The following is a 19120-nucleotide window of genomic DNA, read 5'->3' on the forward strand; positions in this document are numbered from 1 at the left end:
CCGGTTGTGTGGAAGGTGCACACAACAGTTGTGTTCAGTGACCGCATACTTCCACTGTATCCGTCCTGCAGATCCATTCAATGCTACTAAATACTTGCATTCCTCAACACAGTCATACTACTCTGCTGCAGTTTCACATGTTGTTGCTTTCTTTTACAGAGTTGTACGAGAAGATCGATACTTCTCAGAGGGGCGAATTCACGAAAGGATTGCGCAGCTTTCTGCGAAAAATAAGACAAAAAGTAACCGTCAAAAAGCTTCTTTTAGCTGCGCTGACAAGCCAATAACGTCCCGGTGCTCCTCAGATATTTACACATATTTAAATTTGGTAAAATGCAGATGTTTAGCGCAGAATTGGCCCCTTTCTAATTCATAAAGATCCGCGGTGTCACAGTGAATTCATAGCTTCTTCAGAGAGTTGGTGACTGAAGCACGTTCATAAGGAGTGTCCGCTCACAGCTGCGTCATTAAAAATAAAAGAATGAAGCTCGCCCACACGGCATTTTAATAACTAAAGAACGGGAGAAAGAATGAAGGAAAATGAGGTCGTTATTATAACAAGTTAACACATTATTTCCTCTCTCTTTGCATAAAAAGGTCAAATTGCACTCGGCCACAGAACTTAACGAGCGTGTTCATTAGTGCAACATCTTCTGTGACCTGGAGACAAGTGCCATTAAGTGATGCAACAATTCACGGCGCTGTCAGCATCCGCGATCCATTGTGTTCTCAATTCCCCTCGGAAGAAAGTCAGTAAAGAGGTGATTAGCTTAGCGTAGCATAAAGCAGGGGGGGGGGGGACAGCTAATGACTTTCTCCAGAAGATGAAACATCTGCCGACCAAAACCTTTAAAGCTCACGAATAAAAATAATTAAATTAAATTATTAAACAAATAAACGTAAGTAAGTGAGAAAAATATCCAATTTACATGCAAAAAAGAATCTAAAATATATTTTAAAATACATAAATAATATTTATACAGAAATAAATGAAAATGCTTTTCATAATTCTTTGATATTTCCACATTTGGTTTGTTATTGTTTTACAGATTTGTCTCGATACCTCTGTGAACTACGCTAAAAGCTGATTGACACGATTTTCTAGTACAACAGAGAGCATTCACCCGACAGCACGACTCAGATCTGCAGTGAAGCTGCGACCTGAGCATGAGTGGGAGCGAGTACAGGAGTCTGTGAGTGAGTTACTGACGGGGTCTGAGCTGCACACGGCAGGCAGTGGAGGCCGGAGTGTGTGAGTGTGTGTGTGTGTGTGTGTGTGTGTGTGTGTGAGACATGAACCCAGCGCCGGTGCGCTCTGTGTGGGCAGGAGGACGGACGAGTCCAGCCTGTCTCCGTCCATCAGCAAACTGGCACCTCGGCTGATGTACGAGAGGACTGACGCATGACGAACGAGCAGACACGCACTGATGCTGACACACCGAGCAACCGACCTGCACACAGTCATCCGCTGGCAGGACAAGCCTGCGCAACAGTTGTTGTGTGTGTCTGAGTTACACACACACACACACACACACCCTGCTCGGATGTCACAGTGTGTATCGGTCACTGTACTCCCTTCACAGCGAGCTCTGACTGATGGAACCCGACAAGTCGATCCGATCGTTCATCAAATCTTTATTTTCTTTATTTTCTTGCGCTCTGATGCAGCGCTAATTGGTTAATTTCTTTTTACACATTTACTGAACAGAGAGGAGAATATACCGTATGTGTGGTAGTGGGTGTGATGAGACCGGATGGGGGGGGTTCTGATGTCCGCACAGTGCGTTAGGAGTGATGCTCTGATTCAGAAGACAGTTAATCATCAGTTTGAATGACATTTTATTCTCAGTCCTCCTCAAGTGTCTCTAAGCTCACTGCTGATGTGTTGGAGGAAAGCTGGGGATTCAGGAATGCGATTAGAGTGTCATTGAATGCAACTTAAAAGACTTTGAAAACACACGTTGTCTCCACTGCATCGCCACGTAACGACGAGTAGAAACATGGAGCTACCGCCCCCACAGGTAGGAGAGGAAACAGCAGTTCATCACGACAGGCGACCAACAAGCAGAACATCAGTCTGCTAGCGGAGCAGCCATCAGGTAACGGGAGTGATGTCATACGGTAGTGATGTCATACGGTAGTGATGTCATACGGTAGTGATGTCATACGGTAGTGATGTCGTACGGTAGTGATGTCGTACGGAGTTTGATCAGAAGAACAGGATCATCAATGAAACATAATCACTGAGATCATTGTTCAGCTGAGAATGTGTTTTAAAGATTTTAGAACTTCTTGTGTTGCTGCTCAAGAAAGACTGTTTGTTTACACACAAGATGAATAAAGAAACGTGGATTCTTTTCTGAGTAAATTGTCTTTTTTTCTCACAAATATTCAAAAAGAACCAATAACAGAACCGACCGATAAGCAGTATTGACACTAGTATTGATAAAGTCCCATTGATAGCTGTCCCTAGTGACATAAAATGAGCAGAAACACATTGAGTGGGATGATTGCTGCTACAGGTGAGAGCTTTTCTCTAACCACTACATCCTCGTGGTTAAATACGTGCTTTGACTTCATATCTGAGGAAGAGAAACATGTTTAAGAAGCAAACATCCCGGTGCTGACGTCTTCACAGAGTGAACTTGTATTTTTTTGTCATTGCATTTCTTGCATATAAAGCTGCCTGTGAACTACTTTGTCTGGATATGATGATTATAAGCGTCTTCTTCTTCATTGTAAATCAGAGTAGATGATTCTGCCTCCTTTGTTTGTGTGTTTTCATCCTCTCGTTTCCTCTAAATCCTTCCTTCTGTTCTCCCTGAGTGCCCACTGGTGACCTGGACACACAAACCCACAGTGTGTCTGCTCCGTTACGCTCTCCGGTGAAGTCATTAAACAAAGCACACATTACCTTTAATAGGGTACCCACTCTGCACCTATTCATGCAAACACCGGAACACACCGTGACAGTATTTATACACAGATGCACACACAGGCATCTCTTTCTCTATTCATCCCATCTAATGGGCCCTCAGCATTTTTTCCGTTGGTTGCTATCCAACATCCTCCTCCGTACCTGGAAGTAACTCTGAACCAAACACAGAGACTCTTTAATGGGCTCAGGTGTCTCAGATGTCGCCATGTTCTCAGGAAACAGAGTGCAGTCTCTTCAGGATGCCTTTGATGTTCTTCAGGTCTGCGCGCAATTTCTTTGGGGGGGGGGGGGGGGGAGATCAATGCATCTGCAGTTTGAATAATCTCTGAGTGCAACGGCCTTTTCTAGCGTTTCAGACCCGTTGGTTTGTGAACGTTTTGAAGCCTCATGTTGGCCATGGAAGTGACCATATATGGACTGAGGAGTGACGTAGAGACCTGTCAATCATGTGTAGCCCCGCCCTAAAGCATCCCCTGCTTTATGGTCTGTGTGACTCTAAATGGACCATAATGTACTAAATGAACATCATGCTGTGTTGATGGTCAGTAGAGAGAATGCAGGTTCAAGACACTTCCGCATTGGCTTTACTTAGCAGAGGTTGCCGCCTGTATTCAACACAGCAGTCAGCATAATGTTCAGAGGTATTTCCTGAGAATCAGCAGCTAGCGTAACGTTAGCTCTGATGGCTTCACAAAGCACGGCAGTAGGCCTGAGTGGCTAACGTTAGCAAGCTAGCTAAGAATACACAACATAAACAAGACAGCTTTAGAGTTGCTGTAGCCCGGAGTGGACCCATTCACGGGGCCTTTATCGTAGCTGAACTACTTACAAATGTGTGTGTGTTCGTGCAACTCAATCGATGAAGAATCACATTTCTAAATTTGTAAAAGAATCTCTGAAAGCTGAAACTGAGATGTGTGAATGTGTTCTGCATATGGTGGTCTGTAGGCTGTGTTGCTACTGAGGCAATAACAGATCTCTGCAACGGCAAAAGTGTAAAAAGAATTGAAAGAGTTGAAACTGCTGACTTGTCTGTTTTTCCAGCTCTTGGAGCAAAATTCTTTCAGACTTTTCAGACAATAATTTCTTTGCACGCATTTAGTTTTGTTCAAACATTTACAAATCTGATAACGGAAAACACAGGATTCTGAATACACATTTGCAGATTCCCGTACACATTTAGACATTCGTTTACACATTTAAAGTCTCTTCATCCACACATGGATTAAGATACAGTTACACACAACTCTCCACGCACGTTTGCAGATAGTTTGTCTACAATAACGGCCTCCGTATATTTAGTAAGAAGCTGACAACCTCCATGTCCTGCTTCAGGCTCCTTGAGGTTTGTGTTGCTACAACACTCACAGCTTATTTCCACCTTTGCTACAGACAGAATCATCCGCACAACCACAAGAGGCCACTTGTCGGTAAAGTTGTTTTAAGAGTTTGATGAGGACAGTCTGTGAAAAACAACCTTAATCCTCGTCAGTGTGAACGCTGCTCAAACAGAACTCAAGTGTGACTCCCTTTAAAGAGCCAGCTGAAGCTGACAGCTAATGCATCACAGACGCTGAACAAATCCACGTGTTTAAAGGATGAAGAACTGGACCGAGGTCGATCATTACAAACAAAGTGTGTATCCGCCTCGTGGTTTCGTTAGAACGCAACGTTTCGTTAGAACGCAACGTTTCGTTAGAACGCAACGTTTCGTTAGAGCGCAACGTTTCGTTAGAACGCAACGTTTCGTTAGAACGCAACGATTCGTTAGAACGCAACGTTTCGTTAGAACGCAACGTTTCGTTAGAGCGCAACGTTTCGTTAGAGCGCAACGTTTCGTTAGAACGCAACGTTTCGTTAGAACGCAACGATTCGTTAGAACGCAAAGATTCGTTAGAACGCAACGTTTCGTTAGAGCGCAACGATTCGTTAGAACGCAACGTTTCGTTAGAACGCAACGTTTCGTTAGAACGCAACGTTTCGTTAGAGCGCAACGTTTCGTTAGAGCGCAACGTTTCGTTAGAGCGCAACGTTTCGTTAGAACGCAACGTTTCGTTAGAACGCAACGTTTCGTTAGAACGCAACGATTCGTTAGAACGCAACGATTCGTTAGAACGCAACGTTTCGTTAGAGCGCAACGATTCGTTAGAACGCAACGTTTCGTTAGAACGCAACGATTCGTTAGAACGCAACGATTCGTTAGAACGCAACGTTTCGTTAGAACGCAACGTTTCGTTAGAACGCAACGTTTCGTTAGAGCGAAACGTTTCGTTAGAGCGTAACGTTTCGTTAGAGCGCAACGTTTCGTTAGAACGCAACGTTTCGTTAGAACGCAACGATTCGTTAGAACGCAACGATTCGTTAGAACGCAACGATTCGTTAGAACGCAACGTTTCGTTAGAGCGCAACGATTCGTTAGAACGCAACGTTTCGTTAGAACGCAACGTTTCGTTAGAACGCAACGTTTCGTTAGAACGCAACGTTTCGTTAGAACGCAACGTTTCGTTAGAGCGCAACGTTTCGTTAGAACGCAACGTTTCGTTAGAGTGTAATGTTTCGTTAGAACGCAACGTTTTGTTAGAGTGTAACGTTTCGTTAGAGTGTAACGTTTCGTTAGAACGCAACGTTTCGTTAGAGCGCAACGTTTCGTTAGAGCGCAACGTTTCGTTAGAGCGCAACGTTTCGTTAGAGCGCAACGTTTCGTTAGAACGCAACGTTTCGTTAGAGCGCAACGTTTCGTTAGAGCGCAACGTTTCGTTAGAGCGCAACGTTTCGTTAGAGCGCAACGTTTCGTTAGAGCGCAACGTTTCGTTAGAGCGCAACGTTTCGTTAGAACGCAACGTTTCGTTAGAACGCAACGATTCGTTAGAACGCAACGATTCGTTAGAACGCAACGTTTCGTTAGAGCGCAACGATTCGTTAGAACGCAACGTTTCGTTAGAACGCAACGTTTCGTTAGAACGCAACGTTTCGTTAGAACGCAACGTTTCGTTAGAGCGCAACGTTTCGTTAGAACGCAACGTTTCGTTAGAGTGTAATGTTTCGTTAGAACGCAACGTTTTGTTAGAGTGTAACGTTTCGTTAGAGTGTAACGTTTCGTTAGAACGCAACGTTTCGTTAGAACGCAACGTTTTGTTAGAGCGCAACGTTTCGTTAGAGCGCAACGTTTCGTTAGAGCGCAACGTTTCGTTAGAGCGCAACGTTTCGTTAGAGCGCAACGTTTCGTTAGAACGCAACGTTTTGTTAGAGCGCAACGTTTCGTTAGAGCGCAACGTTTCGTTAGAGCGCAACGTTTCGTTAGAACGCAACGTTTTGTTAGAGCGCAACGTTTCGTTAGAGCGCAACGTTTCGTTAGAGCGCAACGTTTCGTTAGAGCGCAACGTTTCGTTAGAGCGCAACGTTTCGTTAGAGCGCAACGTTTCGTTAGAGCGCAACGTTTCGTTAGAGCGCAACGTTTTGTTAGAGCGCAACGTTTCGTTAGAACGCAACGTTTCGTTAGAACGCAACGTTTCGTTAGAACGCAACGTTTCGTTAGAACGCAACGATTCGTTAGAACGCAACGATTCGTTAGAACGCAACGTTTCGTTAGAGCGCAACGATTCGTTAGAACGCAACGTTTCGTTAGAACGCAACGATTCGTTAGAACGCAACGATTCGTTAGAACGCAACGTTTCGTTAGAACGCAACGTTTCGTTAGAACGCAACGTTTCGTTAGAGCGCAACGTTTCGTTAGAGCGTAACGTTTCGTTAGAGCGCAACGTTTCGTTAGAACGCAACGTTTCGTTAGAACGCAACGATTCGTTAGAACGCAACGATTCGTTAGAACGCAACGATTCGTTAGAACGCAACGTTTCGTTAGAGCGCAACGATTCGTTAGAACGCAACGTTTCGTTAGAACGCAACGTTTCGTTAGAACGCAACGTTTCGTTAGAACGCAACGTTTCGTTAGAACGCAACGTTTCGTTAGAGCGCAACGTTTCGTTAGAGCGCAACGTTTCGTTAGAGTGTAATGTTTCGTTAGAACGCAACGTTTTGTTAGAGTGTAACGTTTCGTTAGAGTGTAACGTTTCGTTAGAACGCAACGTTTCGTTAGAACGCAACGTTTTGTTAGAGCGCAACGTTTCGTTAGAGCGCAACGTTTCGTTAGAGCGCAACGTTTCGTTAGAACGCAACGTTTTGTTAGAGCGCAACGTTTCGTTAGAGCGCAACGTTTCGTTAGAGCGCAACGTTTCGTTAGAACGCAACGTTTTGTTAGAGCGCAACGTTTCGTTAGAGTGCAACGTTTCGTTAGAGTGCAACGTTTCGTTAGAGCGCAACGTTTTGTTAGAGTGCAACGTTTCGTTAGAGCGCAACGTTTTGTTAGAGTGCAACGTTTCGTTAGAGCGCAACGTTTTGTTAGAGTGCAACGTTTTGTTAGAGTGTAATGTTTCGTTAGAACGCAACGTTTAAGAGACGAGACTCATCTCGTCCCAATTAAATCTCAACTTCAAAGTTTCTCTCCAGCCTTTCAGGAAAATGATGAAATAAATGAGTCTGAATCTCTTTGGTCACTGACTTTAGTGATGCCAAAGGTTAAAATGAGGCCGCAAAGTACAATAAGTTATTGACTTCAGACAAAAGTCACTAATGAGGAATAAATCTATCAACTCACACCAGAACTGTAGGATATTATATGAATATATAAATGCATAACTAATTATATAATTAGACAATAAACAACACCAACAGGAGGATACATTAATAGGCCAGCAGGTCCTGTTTAAAAACTGTCATCTTTGTCATTTAAAAAGCAACAATATAACTAATAATCGCAGAACATTAAAGCTGATTTCGATCGTTCACCACATACTACGCGTGTGGACATTAAACTGCACTGAAATACTTCTGCAGAAACATCTCTGATGTCGTCTGAATCCTTAAAATCTATTTTTCTGCATCAAATCACAAAAAAACAAAAAACAGACCTGTGCTTTCTGCCAATCTCCCCTCAATGTGAGGTTACTTTCCTAATCCCACTGAGGTTTCTTTATCTCAGTTTATTTAAGGCTGCGGTTGTGAGCAGATGTAAGGACTTAACCCCCGCGACCTCAGCTGTCCCGCCCGGGCAAATGAAACGTCAACATCCGGCTCAGCGGCCCCTCCTCCTCCGACAGCTCCACTTCCCCCTCACAGCGCTCCTCTTCCAACACGACTGTTGGAAACAGGAAAGGGAAGCGGCGTTTCATCACCACAAACGGTCGGCGTGCTGGTGTACAGCATGTGTGCGACAGAAATACATAGATTCATGTGTATTCATTCATACAGAAAGTGTGTATTGTGTTCATGCTCGGCCTGCTCTTTGGTTACTTAACTCCAAGTGTCACAACCGCCACATGTTCATATCAATGAAAGTAATTATCAAAACAAAGACGCACCGAGTCTGATCGATTTTTAATTCGTCATCATGGGCGTTGACTTGCTTCCACCGCGGAACAAACAGACAAAAGAGCGCCACTTACGAAAAAACACCAAACTTTAATCCAGTCACAGCACAGCAACCGCCTACACTGTTTGATCAGCAGGTTATCTCCTGGACGTGTAGCCAGACGGCAACCTCCGCTTCTGAGAAGTGAAGCCGATGCTTCATGTGTTAAAGCTGCATTCTCTCTAGTGTCCACCAGGGGGCGACTCCTCTGGTTGTATAGAAGTCTATAGAAAATGACTCTACTTCTCTCTTGATTTATTACCTCAGTAAACATTGTAAACATGAGTTTATGTCTCAATCTCTAGTTTCAAGTCTTCTTCAATACAGCATGATGTTCATTTAGTACATTATGGTCCATTTAGAGTCACACAGACCATAAAGCAGGGGATGCTTTAGGGCGGGGCTACACGCTGATTGACAGGTCTCTACGTCACTCCTCCTCAGTCCAGATATGGTCACTTCCTGTTCACTGGTTGGAAAAAAAACCAAGATGGCGACGGCGAAATCGCTGAACTCAAGGCTTTTAAACATCAGTCAACAAACCAATGAGTGATGTCACCATGACTATGTCCACTTCTTATATACAGTCGATGGATGTAGCGCAGAAACAGTGAAGCAAAAGTGCAAAACAGAAAAAAGCATCATGCAGATTACAACCATGATGAAGCAACTGTCTCTGAAGATATGAACACAACTAACATAACAACTGTTGTGGATTAAATGCAGTTTAAAGTAAGAGAGACAAACAAACAACAGCACCAGTCTGAAAGAACAACAAATCCTGCCCGATTAACAGACACAAACCAGGGAAGCTCAGCCCGAATGTGAACAATAATCTACAAACTGAAACTGCACGAAGAAAGAAGGAACAGAATTGTTTGTTTTTAAATCATAAATCTTGGCCATAAAGGAGTTATTTCACAGCAGAGGAACCAATCTGTGTTCAGCTGTTTTGAATTAAAGCAGTGAAACAGGACTTTTCCCAGACTATCTCTCTCCATCCAAACCGCTGATGATGAAAGACTCAAAATCTCGCTCAGCAGTAGCAGCTGACATCACAATCAACCTTTTCAGTTGACAGCATGTTGACCTTCTCGAAGAGCCCCGAAATCTGCTGGAGCTTCCAGTGTCACGTGAAGATTAGGAAGAGATTGGCCCTAATACAGATGCTCAGGTTTACCGTCTCTGTGTGCAAACATTGTAATTAAATCTGCATCATCAAACACTTCCAAACATCAGCACACAAAGCCACTGAATCCAAACTGTTCCAGGATCTGTGTCATGGTGTTTTACTGCTGCTGGAGCAACAGGTGAGCTCGTTCCAAAAGAGATCCAGTGCTGATGAACAGCGATCAATCAATCAATCAACAGGTGAGTGAAATCAGGTCAATCGTCACAGCCAGCACATCTTAACCACCAACATCACAAAAAGAAAGAAAAGACAAGAATGAGCTGCTGTGAATATCTGCTCAAAGGATTGACATAAGAGAGAAGAATTCAATGTAAATGAGTCAGCATTAACTTTTCCCTTGAAAAACTAAATCATACAACTTGTGTGCATCATGACGTCATCAGGGGAACAACAGAACATATGAACTCACATCTGTTATATTGGCATGTTTTGATTTTATTCCAGCTTCAATAAAAATATTCTTTATTTCTATTGCTTGATTTTCTTTTTAAGTTCAGCCTTCAATTGTGTGGAAACTGTAATAATTCGACTGAAAAGTTTTCAGCTCCTTGTTGAACTTTGATGAATTAAAAGTGTACTCACACAAAAGCGTGGTAGATGAACGCCCACTCCCTGGGTCTCTCCAGCACGTTGTAGAGGTAGTTCTGGAGCCGCCGGTAGCTCGCGTTCCTGCGGCCGCTCTGCGCGCTGTAAATCAGCGGCTTCCCGAGCAGGCTGAGGCGGGCGCCCTGCTTCCTCTCCGCTGCCGCCGCACCTGCCGCGGCGGGAGACAGGAGACCGTCCCCGGCCGCTCGCGCCGCGTTGTTGTTCATCGTCCTCCGCCCGGACTCCACATCCTTCAGCGCGTGGTCCTCCGCCCGGCGTCCCGTTGAGGTCTTCAGCCAGAGCCCCGCGCCGCTGCCGTTACCGCTCTCGTCGCCGGTGTGACTCCGCAGCATGGCATCACCAGCGCGCTGCGCTGGGAGACCGGCAGACATTCACATGTAGCACGAGTGCTCTCGCGCTACAGAGGGGTGTTTGGCTACTTCGACTTTCACTGTCCACGAAATAACAAATAATAAATAAAAGCAGTGGGTGAAGAGTTAAATATCTACTCTGCTCTCATCCTGTGGGCCCGTTTGGAGCAGATCCACAGTCCGGTTTGGACACTTTGGTCAATCTGCGCAAATCTGGAGAAGAGTGGGGTTATGAAGGAGTGGATCCATCGAGACGTTTGCTGAGGGCTGGGGGGGGGGGGGGGGGGGGCGCTCTCTTCCACCCTCCCACGCGCTCTTTCTTTCCCAACTCACTCTCCGTCTTGCTTCTTTCTGTCAAAAGTGTGTGGCGCTCTGCCAGTGCTGCCCTGGACCATGCGTCTCTTTTACGCATCAGAGAGAGAGAGCGGGACGCAGCACCACCAGCTCCACTGGACCAGTAGGACGATCCAGACATCAAGAGTAGCTTTATGTTTGATTTTTTCACATTTGATTAATACATGTTAATTTAAAGACAACGTCAGGAGACATCAATGCACTGATGACGCAGGTTTTACGCAGGCGAGGAATTTGCACGATGACCCGAAACAATCCAATGAAGTATTTTCTTTCGTTTGAAGTCAGACTTAAGAACTGACATGAAGTTACTTCTGTGAAATATGACGTATTCACACGGCATGCTCTTATTGCCCTCACAGAAACGTCACTAAATTGGTTGAAGACTGAACGTCACCTTGAACAGTGATCACGTGACCCGTAGAGAGCCGATACATTTGTATTTACTTTTGTGTCTTTTCCAACACGTTATGAATACCAAGCCAAATGTCCTGCTGTCTATATTGTTGAATGCATATGCATTCATGTCCATTCTAGTGCTTTTTTTGCAAATGTGACTAACTTCCCTAAATTGATTTATTTGATCATATACATCGAAAACAAAAACAACAGACCAGTAGTGTCATCGACTGCCTCGGTGATGATGACGATGATGATGATGATATTATGTGTCCCGTCTTCCTAATCAACAACACTGTAAAAGTGAATTATTAAAAAGTGTCTATTCCCTCTGTCCCTGTTTCTGGTTCAGTCCTCACGTGAAAGCAGTTTTTTTGCAGAGAGGTTGACTTTTTATGGATTTGAACTTTTCACATCCTGATTCCATCCACCCAGAGCTCGTGATGACGCCAGCAGTATGATGCCATCACGTGCAATACACGTCACAGCCTACTGGACTTTTTAAGGAATACGTGTTTCGTTTTTCCCCTGTTGTGATCAAAGCCCGACATCTAGTGGTCAAACATCGACATTACAGGTGTTATATAGATATCTGGACTTATTATTACTCTTGAAATGAACTTTTATTTCCAAAATAAATTGGACTTTTAGTATGTAGAGACAGAAGCAATCATCTCCACTCATATGGTTTCCTTCCTGTCCACGTTAGTGTAACTACAGCTTCATATTGAGGCCACAAAAGCTTTATTACAAAAATTACAAACGTGTCATATCTCACATTATTTAGGCTGCTACATTAACTATTAATGCATAAATAATAACGATAATAATACAGGCATAGATTAGACCATATTTAATGGTATGAAATAAATTGTTCTTTGCACATGTGTGTAACATCTGCATCACATAGAGTGAGAGAAAGAGAGAGAGCGAGAGAGAGAGAGAGAGAGAGAGAGAGAGAGAGAGAGAGAGAGAGAGAGAGAGAGAGAGAGAGAGAGAGAGAGAGAGAGAGAGAGAGCGTTGGTTGGGATTATCTGGGGCGCAGGTTGAGCGGGATTACGGCGCTCAGCGCGGCACACATGCTCAATTGTGGATTTCTTACACACGGCATTTGAACGGACACATACACACACACATACACATACACACACATACACATACACACACATACACATGCACACACATACACACACACACACACCCTACACGTCAACCCATCCTGCTGATAGCACACTATATTATATATTCACAGTATATCTTTATGGAAACATGGCTGATGTCCCTCAACTCGTCAAAATCGGGATTTCCCTGAAGATGCTCCCGAACAACACGGCGGTTCACTTCAAGTCCGACGGAGCCCGGTTCGGACAGACCCGGACCATCAAGCTGCTCACCGGGTCCAAATACAAAATCGAGGTGGTCATTAAACCGGGAGCGGTCGAGGCCACGTAGGTAGCCCGTTTAATATATATAGTACATATTAAAATATACTGTATACATTATTATTATTATTATTTGTTTAAGGCGTGGATTAACCTGATGCCTGGAGACAAACTGTTAAATATTGATTGTAAAACAAATATAACGGACGTTTTATTTTAACAAAATCTAACAAAATGATAATTAAATCATTTAATTTGTCAGACAGATTACAGTCAATGAGCAGATTTCCATATGTGACAAATGGAGCTTTCCAAATAATAATAAAGAATGTGTGAATGTGGCATCGCCAATAATTGACATTTATACTCTTGTTTTTGTTGGTAGTTTGGATTTAGTGACGGCATTGAAGCCTGTGGTGTGTTTTTAATACTCTATATCTGTCTGTAGTTGTTTCTGGTCAAATATATTTCCATGTAGATGATATGCGGTTGTAATTAACGGGGATAATATAATATAATAATATAATTATTCTCGTGCCAGCACAGTGGCGACCTCAACAGAAAGCAAGTGCAGATTTTAAGGCCTCGTTCAGGGACAGTAGGATTTATGGCTGTTCAGAGCCTGAGGTTTTCCTGATTCACAAGCTGCAGACAAACGTGTTGCTCCGTAACTACCACACTGACATATATGTGTATTAACATATTCTGTCAAAAGTCCTGCACCAAGTCCTATGTCTCTACATGCAGCTTCGATTGTACGAGGAGCACTCGAAGGCAACATAACCCTCCAGTTGGCTGCGTGTCAAATCCAGCACAGATTAGGACTCCGGGGTTCTGGGGCTTTGTGTCTCCATCATGCTTGTGATTATGTAATAGACTGTTGTTGTAGTTACAAAATCTCTCAAACAAGGATTAATGTTGAATATCTAAATATCCGAGTGTGGAAAAACTAATCTAATCACTCAGTGAGGTGTGAAACAAAAACCTTTTGCACTTAAATACAATTGTTGGGTTTATAATCTATTAAAGTGCGTTTAACATGTAATCCATCCAATCAAATATGTTGGTATTTTTTGAATATAAAATGTAGTGTGTGTTATATTCTACCACTCTGATGACGTGTCCTCGGTGGTCTCACATGAAGCTGTTTATTGATCCGCTGTGTTCCTGTCTGCAGCTCGATGAGTGTGGGGGGGGTTACCTTCCCCCTGGAGCAGCAGTCGAAAGACCCCCAGTCAGTGGTCTACGCCGGCCAGTACGACACCGAGGGGGTGGGACACACCAAGAGCGGAGAGAGGCAGCCGGTTCAAATCAACATACAGGTAAGTTACCAATGCATTTTAAAACGTTTAAGAGATACTGATTCAAGTCATGTTCAAGTGTTCGTACCGGGAAGTTGATTCACCGAGAAGAAGAAAAAGATCCGCTGAGTCATAGACGTCTGTATTCTAATCTTCCGGTTTCAGAATCGATTCTGCCCCAAGCTGAATCTATTTGAGGATGCTGATTGGCTAAATTGTATGTCACTCATTTTTATCTTCAATCAGCAATTGGCTAAACCGCTTCATAGACCCGCCTCCGTTGGGCAGTTTCTCCAGCGCTCAGAGCTGCTGAGACGTGCAAAAAGCAGATATCATATTTTACACATATTACCGGGTGATTCCATATTTCAAAAAGACAAATATTGACAATTTGTATCGTTTATTATTATTTATTTTAATTTATTTGTTGTGGCTCAAGGTGGGCGGCGCCCTAGCGCCCTCTATTGACCAGCCGCCAGTGATTATAACTATACTTTATTACCTTTTATTTATTTATTTATTTTTAGGAGGTGTGGGAGGGTTAAACAGTTGTTATCTGCTACTTATATTTTTATTTCCTTTCTGAGAAGTAACTTACTTTAAAGGGGTCAAATTTCAACATATAATTAAAGCTGCGAGCAGCGATGGGCGGGCCCTCGCAATATGCACGTCGGGGTGCCGGCGGGACTCCGGCCTGCGCGGCCGAGAACGTCCGCGACCGTCGGACGGCGCGAGGACTCTGGCTGATGCTGCCATTTAGTTCTGTGACCGTCAGACACTGCATGCAGGTTTAGAGCATGGCCCCAATATACTTTTATTTAAGTCCATATGTGATACATGTTCCCACCAAATTTCATACATCTAGGTCAAACGTACTGCGAGGGCTGCTTCGTTGAAATTTTGTAGGGGGCGCTATTGAGCCGATTTGCCACTCTGAACCAATAAAATCATATTCCATAACTACATTTCGGCCTTGTAATCTACTTGCCAAGTTTGCTTATGTTTCGAGCATTTTTAGCCTCTCAAAATGACCTTCGTTGTTAACGGCGAAGACTGCATCGCCACGGCAACGGCGTTCGACGTAACATCAAAAGCTTCGTGATCTGGCATTATGAACTTCTTGTATTTGTGTGGAAGAAATTTGATATTGATTTGATTTACCTACTAAGAGAAACAAGCCAAAGTATAAAGACTTTAACTTCCTGTTACCAGTAGGTGGCGCTATGACTATGATTCAAAATTGGCCTGCAGATGTCTTCAGGCCTGGAGTCTAATCAAACACGTGAAATCTGGTAAAGATCTGATGATGTGGAGTCGAGTTACATCAGTTTATTCGTTCATGGCGAAGGATCGAAATTCGCCGAGCCGCCACGTCGCCGCCCTTCAGTAACTTCTTACAATCTTCACAACGAAGCATTATCAACGTCTTAAGGCTTGTTTGACAACATTTGAGAGGGATCTGATTAATCTGTGAGGAGCAGGATGTCAAAGTACACAGCGTACAACTTCCGGTTGCCACTAGGTGGCGCTATCACTATGATTCTAAATTATCATATAGATGTGTTCCGGGTCAGGATGTTATGACATATGAGAGATTTTGAGCAGATTCGACAATGTACGGCCGAGTTACAACAACTTCCTGTTTCGTGGCGAATGGTGTTTCTTTGACGCCACGCCACGGCCACATCGTTCGATAACTTTTTGATCTTTGAGTAACTTTTCACTGCCAAGGTCTCAAGAGCAGACAAGCCGAATCTGAAGTCAATCGGGTCAAATCTCTGGGAGGAGTTCGTTAAAGTATGACGCCTTGAAACGGTCAAAAAACGTCATAAAAGCAAAAATGGCCGACTTCCTGTTTGGTTTAGACAAAACGGCCAAGAGGATTTTTTGTGCGTCTCATCACGTTCCACATACCGACCAAATTTCATACAGCTGGGTGAATCCTGATGTTGGGGCTACTCAATAGGGGGCGCTAGCGAGCCAATATTTCATACCGTAGCTGGACACCCCAATCAGACTGCAATTTTCGCAAATTCTGGCTTGCGTGAAAAATTTCACAGACTTCCCAATATCCCAAGCACCTCCTTTTTGCGACGAAACACTAAAAATAAGAAGAATAATAATAAACATTCGAAATTCAATAGGTCCTCCGCTCCGACTACGTCGGTGCTCGGGCCCTAATTAAAGCTGCAAGCAGCGATGAACGGCCCTCGCCATGCGAGCGTCGGCGTGTCGGACCCAGCATGTAGGAGGACATAGCAAAAATGGGTTTCACACTAAATCCAACATGGCGGAAAATCTAAGTAGGCGGAGCTTAGGGGTCTGAGAGGCTTTTTTTTAGATCTAGCGGATTGGGACATGTGGGTCAAATTTCATGTCAATCGGACATACTGGCCGAGGGGCGTGGCCGGACCGATTTGTAGGGGGCGCTAGAGAGCCATTGTTTTACACAGAAAGACGCATCCCTTTCAAACTCTAAGTTCACCGGACAAGTCCCTAAAATCTGGTGAGTTTTCATGCACGGCAAGTACCCCAAAAACGCCCCCAAAGATTAAATATAAGAATCATAAATAATACCACATACAATTTCAATAGGGCCCTAAAAAGTATAAAAAATAAATATATATATATATCATTTTATCTAGTTTGACATGACTGTGTGTGTCGGAGCCATATGTGCAATTAACGCCCGGGGTGTGTCCTTGGAGGATATGGTGTGCGCGCGCGTGTGTGTGTGTGTGTGTGTGTGTGTGCGTGTGTGTGTGTGTGTGTGTGTGTGTCCATCTGTTCAGTCAGTATTTCACCTTCACATGATCTCACACGTGATGATATACTGGAGTGTGTCCGTTCACCTCGTGCGCACTCATTCTCGTGTGTTTCGTGTGTTTCTGGCTCAGTTCACGGAGGCGGGGCTGTTTGAGACGGTGTGGCAGGTGAAGTACTACAACTACAGCAAGAGGAACCACTGCCAGTGGGGCAACAGCTTCAACTGCATCGAGTACGAGTGCAAACCCAACGACACGCGCACCCTCATGTGGGTCAACAAGGAGACGTTCGTCTGACGGAGGAAGGATTCGTCAGTGAGAGGAGATTCAAGCAAGGAAACACTTTCTGTGACGTCATGTTGCTGAAAGGAGGCAGATCGACGTCGCTGCACTCTACTTCACCTGTTGTGTTGTCATCATCTACTCATATCAGCAAATCCAAAGGTTTTCTTCCTGAGTTGAAATAAGAAAATGCAATATTTCCTCTATTGTGTGCGGCAAACAAAACATCAGATAAAATGCCAAATTGGATCCTTTGGCAGTACATTTAAAATGCAGAGATGTTTCCAGATGTTTTGTTTGTTTATGGTGCTGAAACAGATGTGTTTCAATTAATATTGTACATTTTATGGAGGTTAAGGGGAGACACTGCAGGTGAACAGAGTCAAAGTGAACTATCACCATGAAACGTCAGCAGTTCATTACTCACATTAAGATGAGTATTTATTGTGTTGAGAGTTTTCTGAAAAACATATGTTTAAGCATGCATATGAGGTTTTATCTTTATCTAATTTGCATACATTTCCAGAACATAAATCTGAACATTGGATGAAGCCAGGTTCAAAATTCTTGTTTCAGTTTTAGGGTAAAAAATGTACAAATAGATATCACCATGAAACTTCATCAGTTCATGACTGACAAGAGGATTATTTATTGTGTTACAAGTTTTCTGAAATGTTATGTTTAAATATGCAAATGAGGCGTTATGTAATGGTAACTTTTGGTGAATTTAGGAGAAATCGACAGACGTAAACAGACAAAGTAGTGAAATAAATGTTTTATTTCCACTAGTCTGAAAGAAGACGAGTTATAGAAGAGTAATTTACAAAAATCTGAAAATGAACCCGCACAATGGAAATGCATTTTGGTGTCTCGCCTTAAAATGCAAATGTAGCATTTCTTAACAACCTGTAATGTTGTGTTTAAAGACCTGCAGATGAAACGATGTTGTGAGTGCTGTTCGGTGGTGGCATTGGGTAAAACCTCAAGTGTGTTCAGATCTACATGTATGTAGTGTGTCCAGTGCTGTGTGTGTGTGTGTTTTTACAAACGGTGTGTTGATGGACACTGAAGCTACGCGTGAAGAGTCTCATTCCAAAATGCCAGAAACTTACGTGATGTCACTTCTTAAGAAAACGTTTGCCAAGTCCAGAGTGTCCTTCAGTGACATTTAGATTTCATCAGCCAGCCGAGCAGAAATGTCCACATCTGTCCTCGTGTGAGAGCCGTGACATCTGCAGCAATATTAAAAACATGCAGAATATATTTTAGAAAGTATGCAGCAACGTGGCCAAAGGAAATCTATCCAAAGAACGCAACTATTTTCAGCTTATTCTGACATTCTGACCTTTTGTTGTGAAAGTGTTTGTTTGTTTATAATGTTGTTAACAGTAAAATGGAAAATATTTTTGCGTGGCAAAATGTCTTCATTCCTCTTATTTCTTCTAAACTGACGGTACACTATCAACTGCTTTATGTGTATTTCAGCAACACAAGTGCTGACAACTCAAGAAACCAGCGCTGTAAATGACTATTATCAAGGAAACTACATCGTGACTCATTTCACGTCCACACTCGCAGCTTATGGGCACTTTTAGACTTCTGACAATCACCATTTATTAGAGTATTTACAATGCAAAAGAGGGAAACTTATGGGAATAAAAGCTGCTGGTGCATCACAAACACTGCAGAAATATGTGACATGGCGACAGCCGAAAAGTCCCAAAAAGCACACTGATATAGATCAATGTGACGCTCCAACCTGCTGTTTGGTGTCATATTCTACAAATCCCAAAGTAAGAAACTCACACGCTCACTTTTTTATTTTTAACTAAAGTTCAGAGGTGCAAAAACACATTCATACACCTGTATCAAAAAAACGTGACGTCATATACAAAATACACGTTGTTTTTCCAGCACGAGTGAATACCTGCAGGTGTTTTGTTCCAATAACACCTTCATAGTAAAGCGTGGACGTCCTGCAGTACAGCCACATCACCAGAGGAGGGAGCCAAAGCACAGACCTAGTCAGGAGGTAAATAAACACAACCTGTAGTTCCCGGATGTACAGTAGAGTGGCACCTCCCCCC

The 19120-nt window shown here is 43.4% G+C and overlaps 2 protein-coding genes across 2 annotated transcripts in view; one reads left to right on the forward strand and one right to left on the reverse strand.

The window, feature by feature from the left end:
* kcnq5a (potassium voltage-gated channel, KQT-like subfamily, member 5a) overlaps positions 1 to 10756 on the reverse strand; it is a 75612-nt gene extending 64856 nt beyond the window's left edge. Inside the window, exon 1 of the mRNA XM_079279960.1 lies at positions 10177 to 10756. Within this exon, the coding sequence (XP_079136086.1) occupies positions 10177 to 10571 (395 nt within the window). The 5' untranslated portion in view covers positions 10572 to 10756. The remainder of the gene's footprint in view (positions 1 to 10176) is intronic.
* A 1816-nt stretch (positions 10757 to 12572) lies between these two features.
* On the forward strand, positions 12573 to 17048 carry cnrip1b (cannabinoid receptor interacting protein 1b; the record flags this gene model as incomplete). Its single annotated transcript, XM_079280498.1, has 3 exons — positions 12573 to 12751; positions 13863 to 14007; positions 16884 to 17048. The coding sequence occupies 3 exons, from the start codon at positions 12573 to 12575 to the stop codon at positions 17046 to 17048; spliced, it is 489 nt and encodes a 162-aa protein (XP_079136624.1).
* Between the last annotated feature and the right edge of the window lie 2072 nt (positions 17049 to 19120).

The sequence above is a fragment of the Melanostigma gelatinosum genome (assembly GCF_949748355.1).
Source record: "Melanostigma gelatinosum genome assembly, chromosome: 12".
In the NCBI taxonomy this organism is placed as follows: domain Eukaryota; kingdom Metazoa; phylum Chordata; class Actinopteri; order Perciformes; family Zoarcidae; genus Melanostigma; species Melanostigma gelatinosum.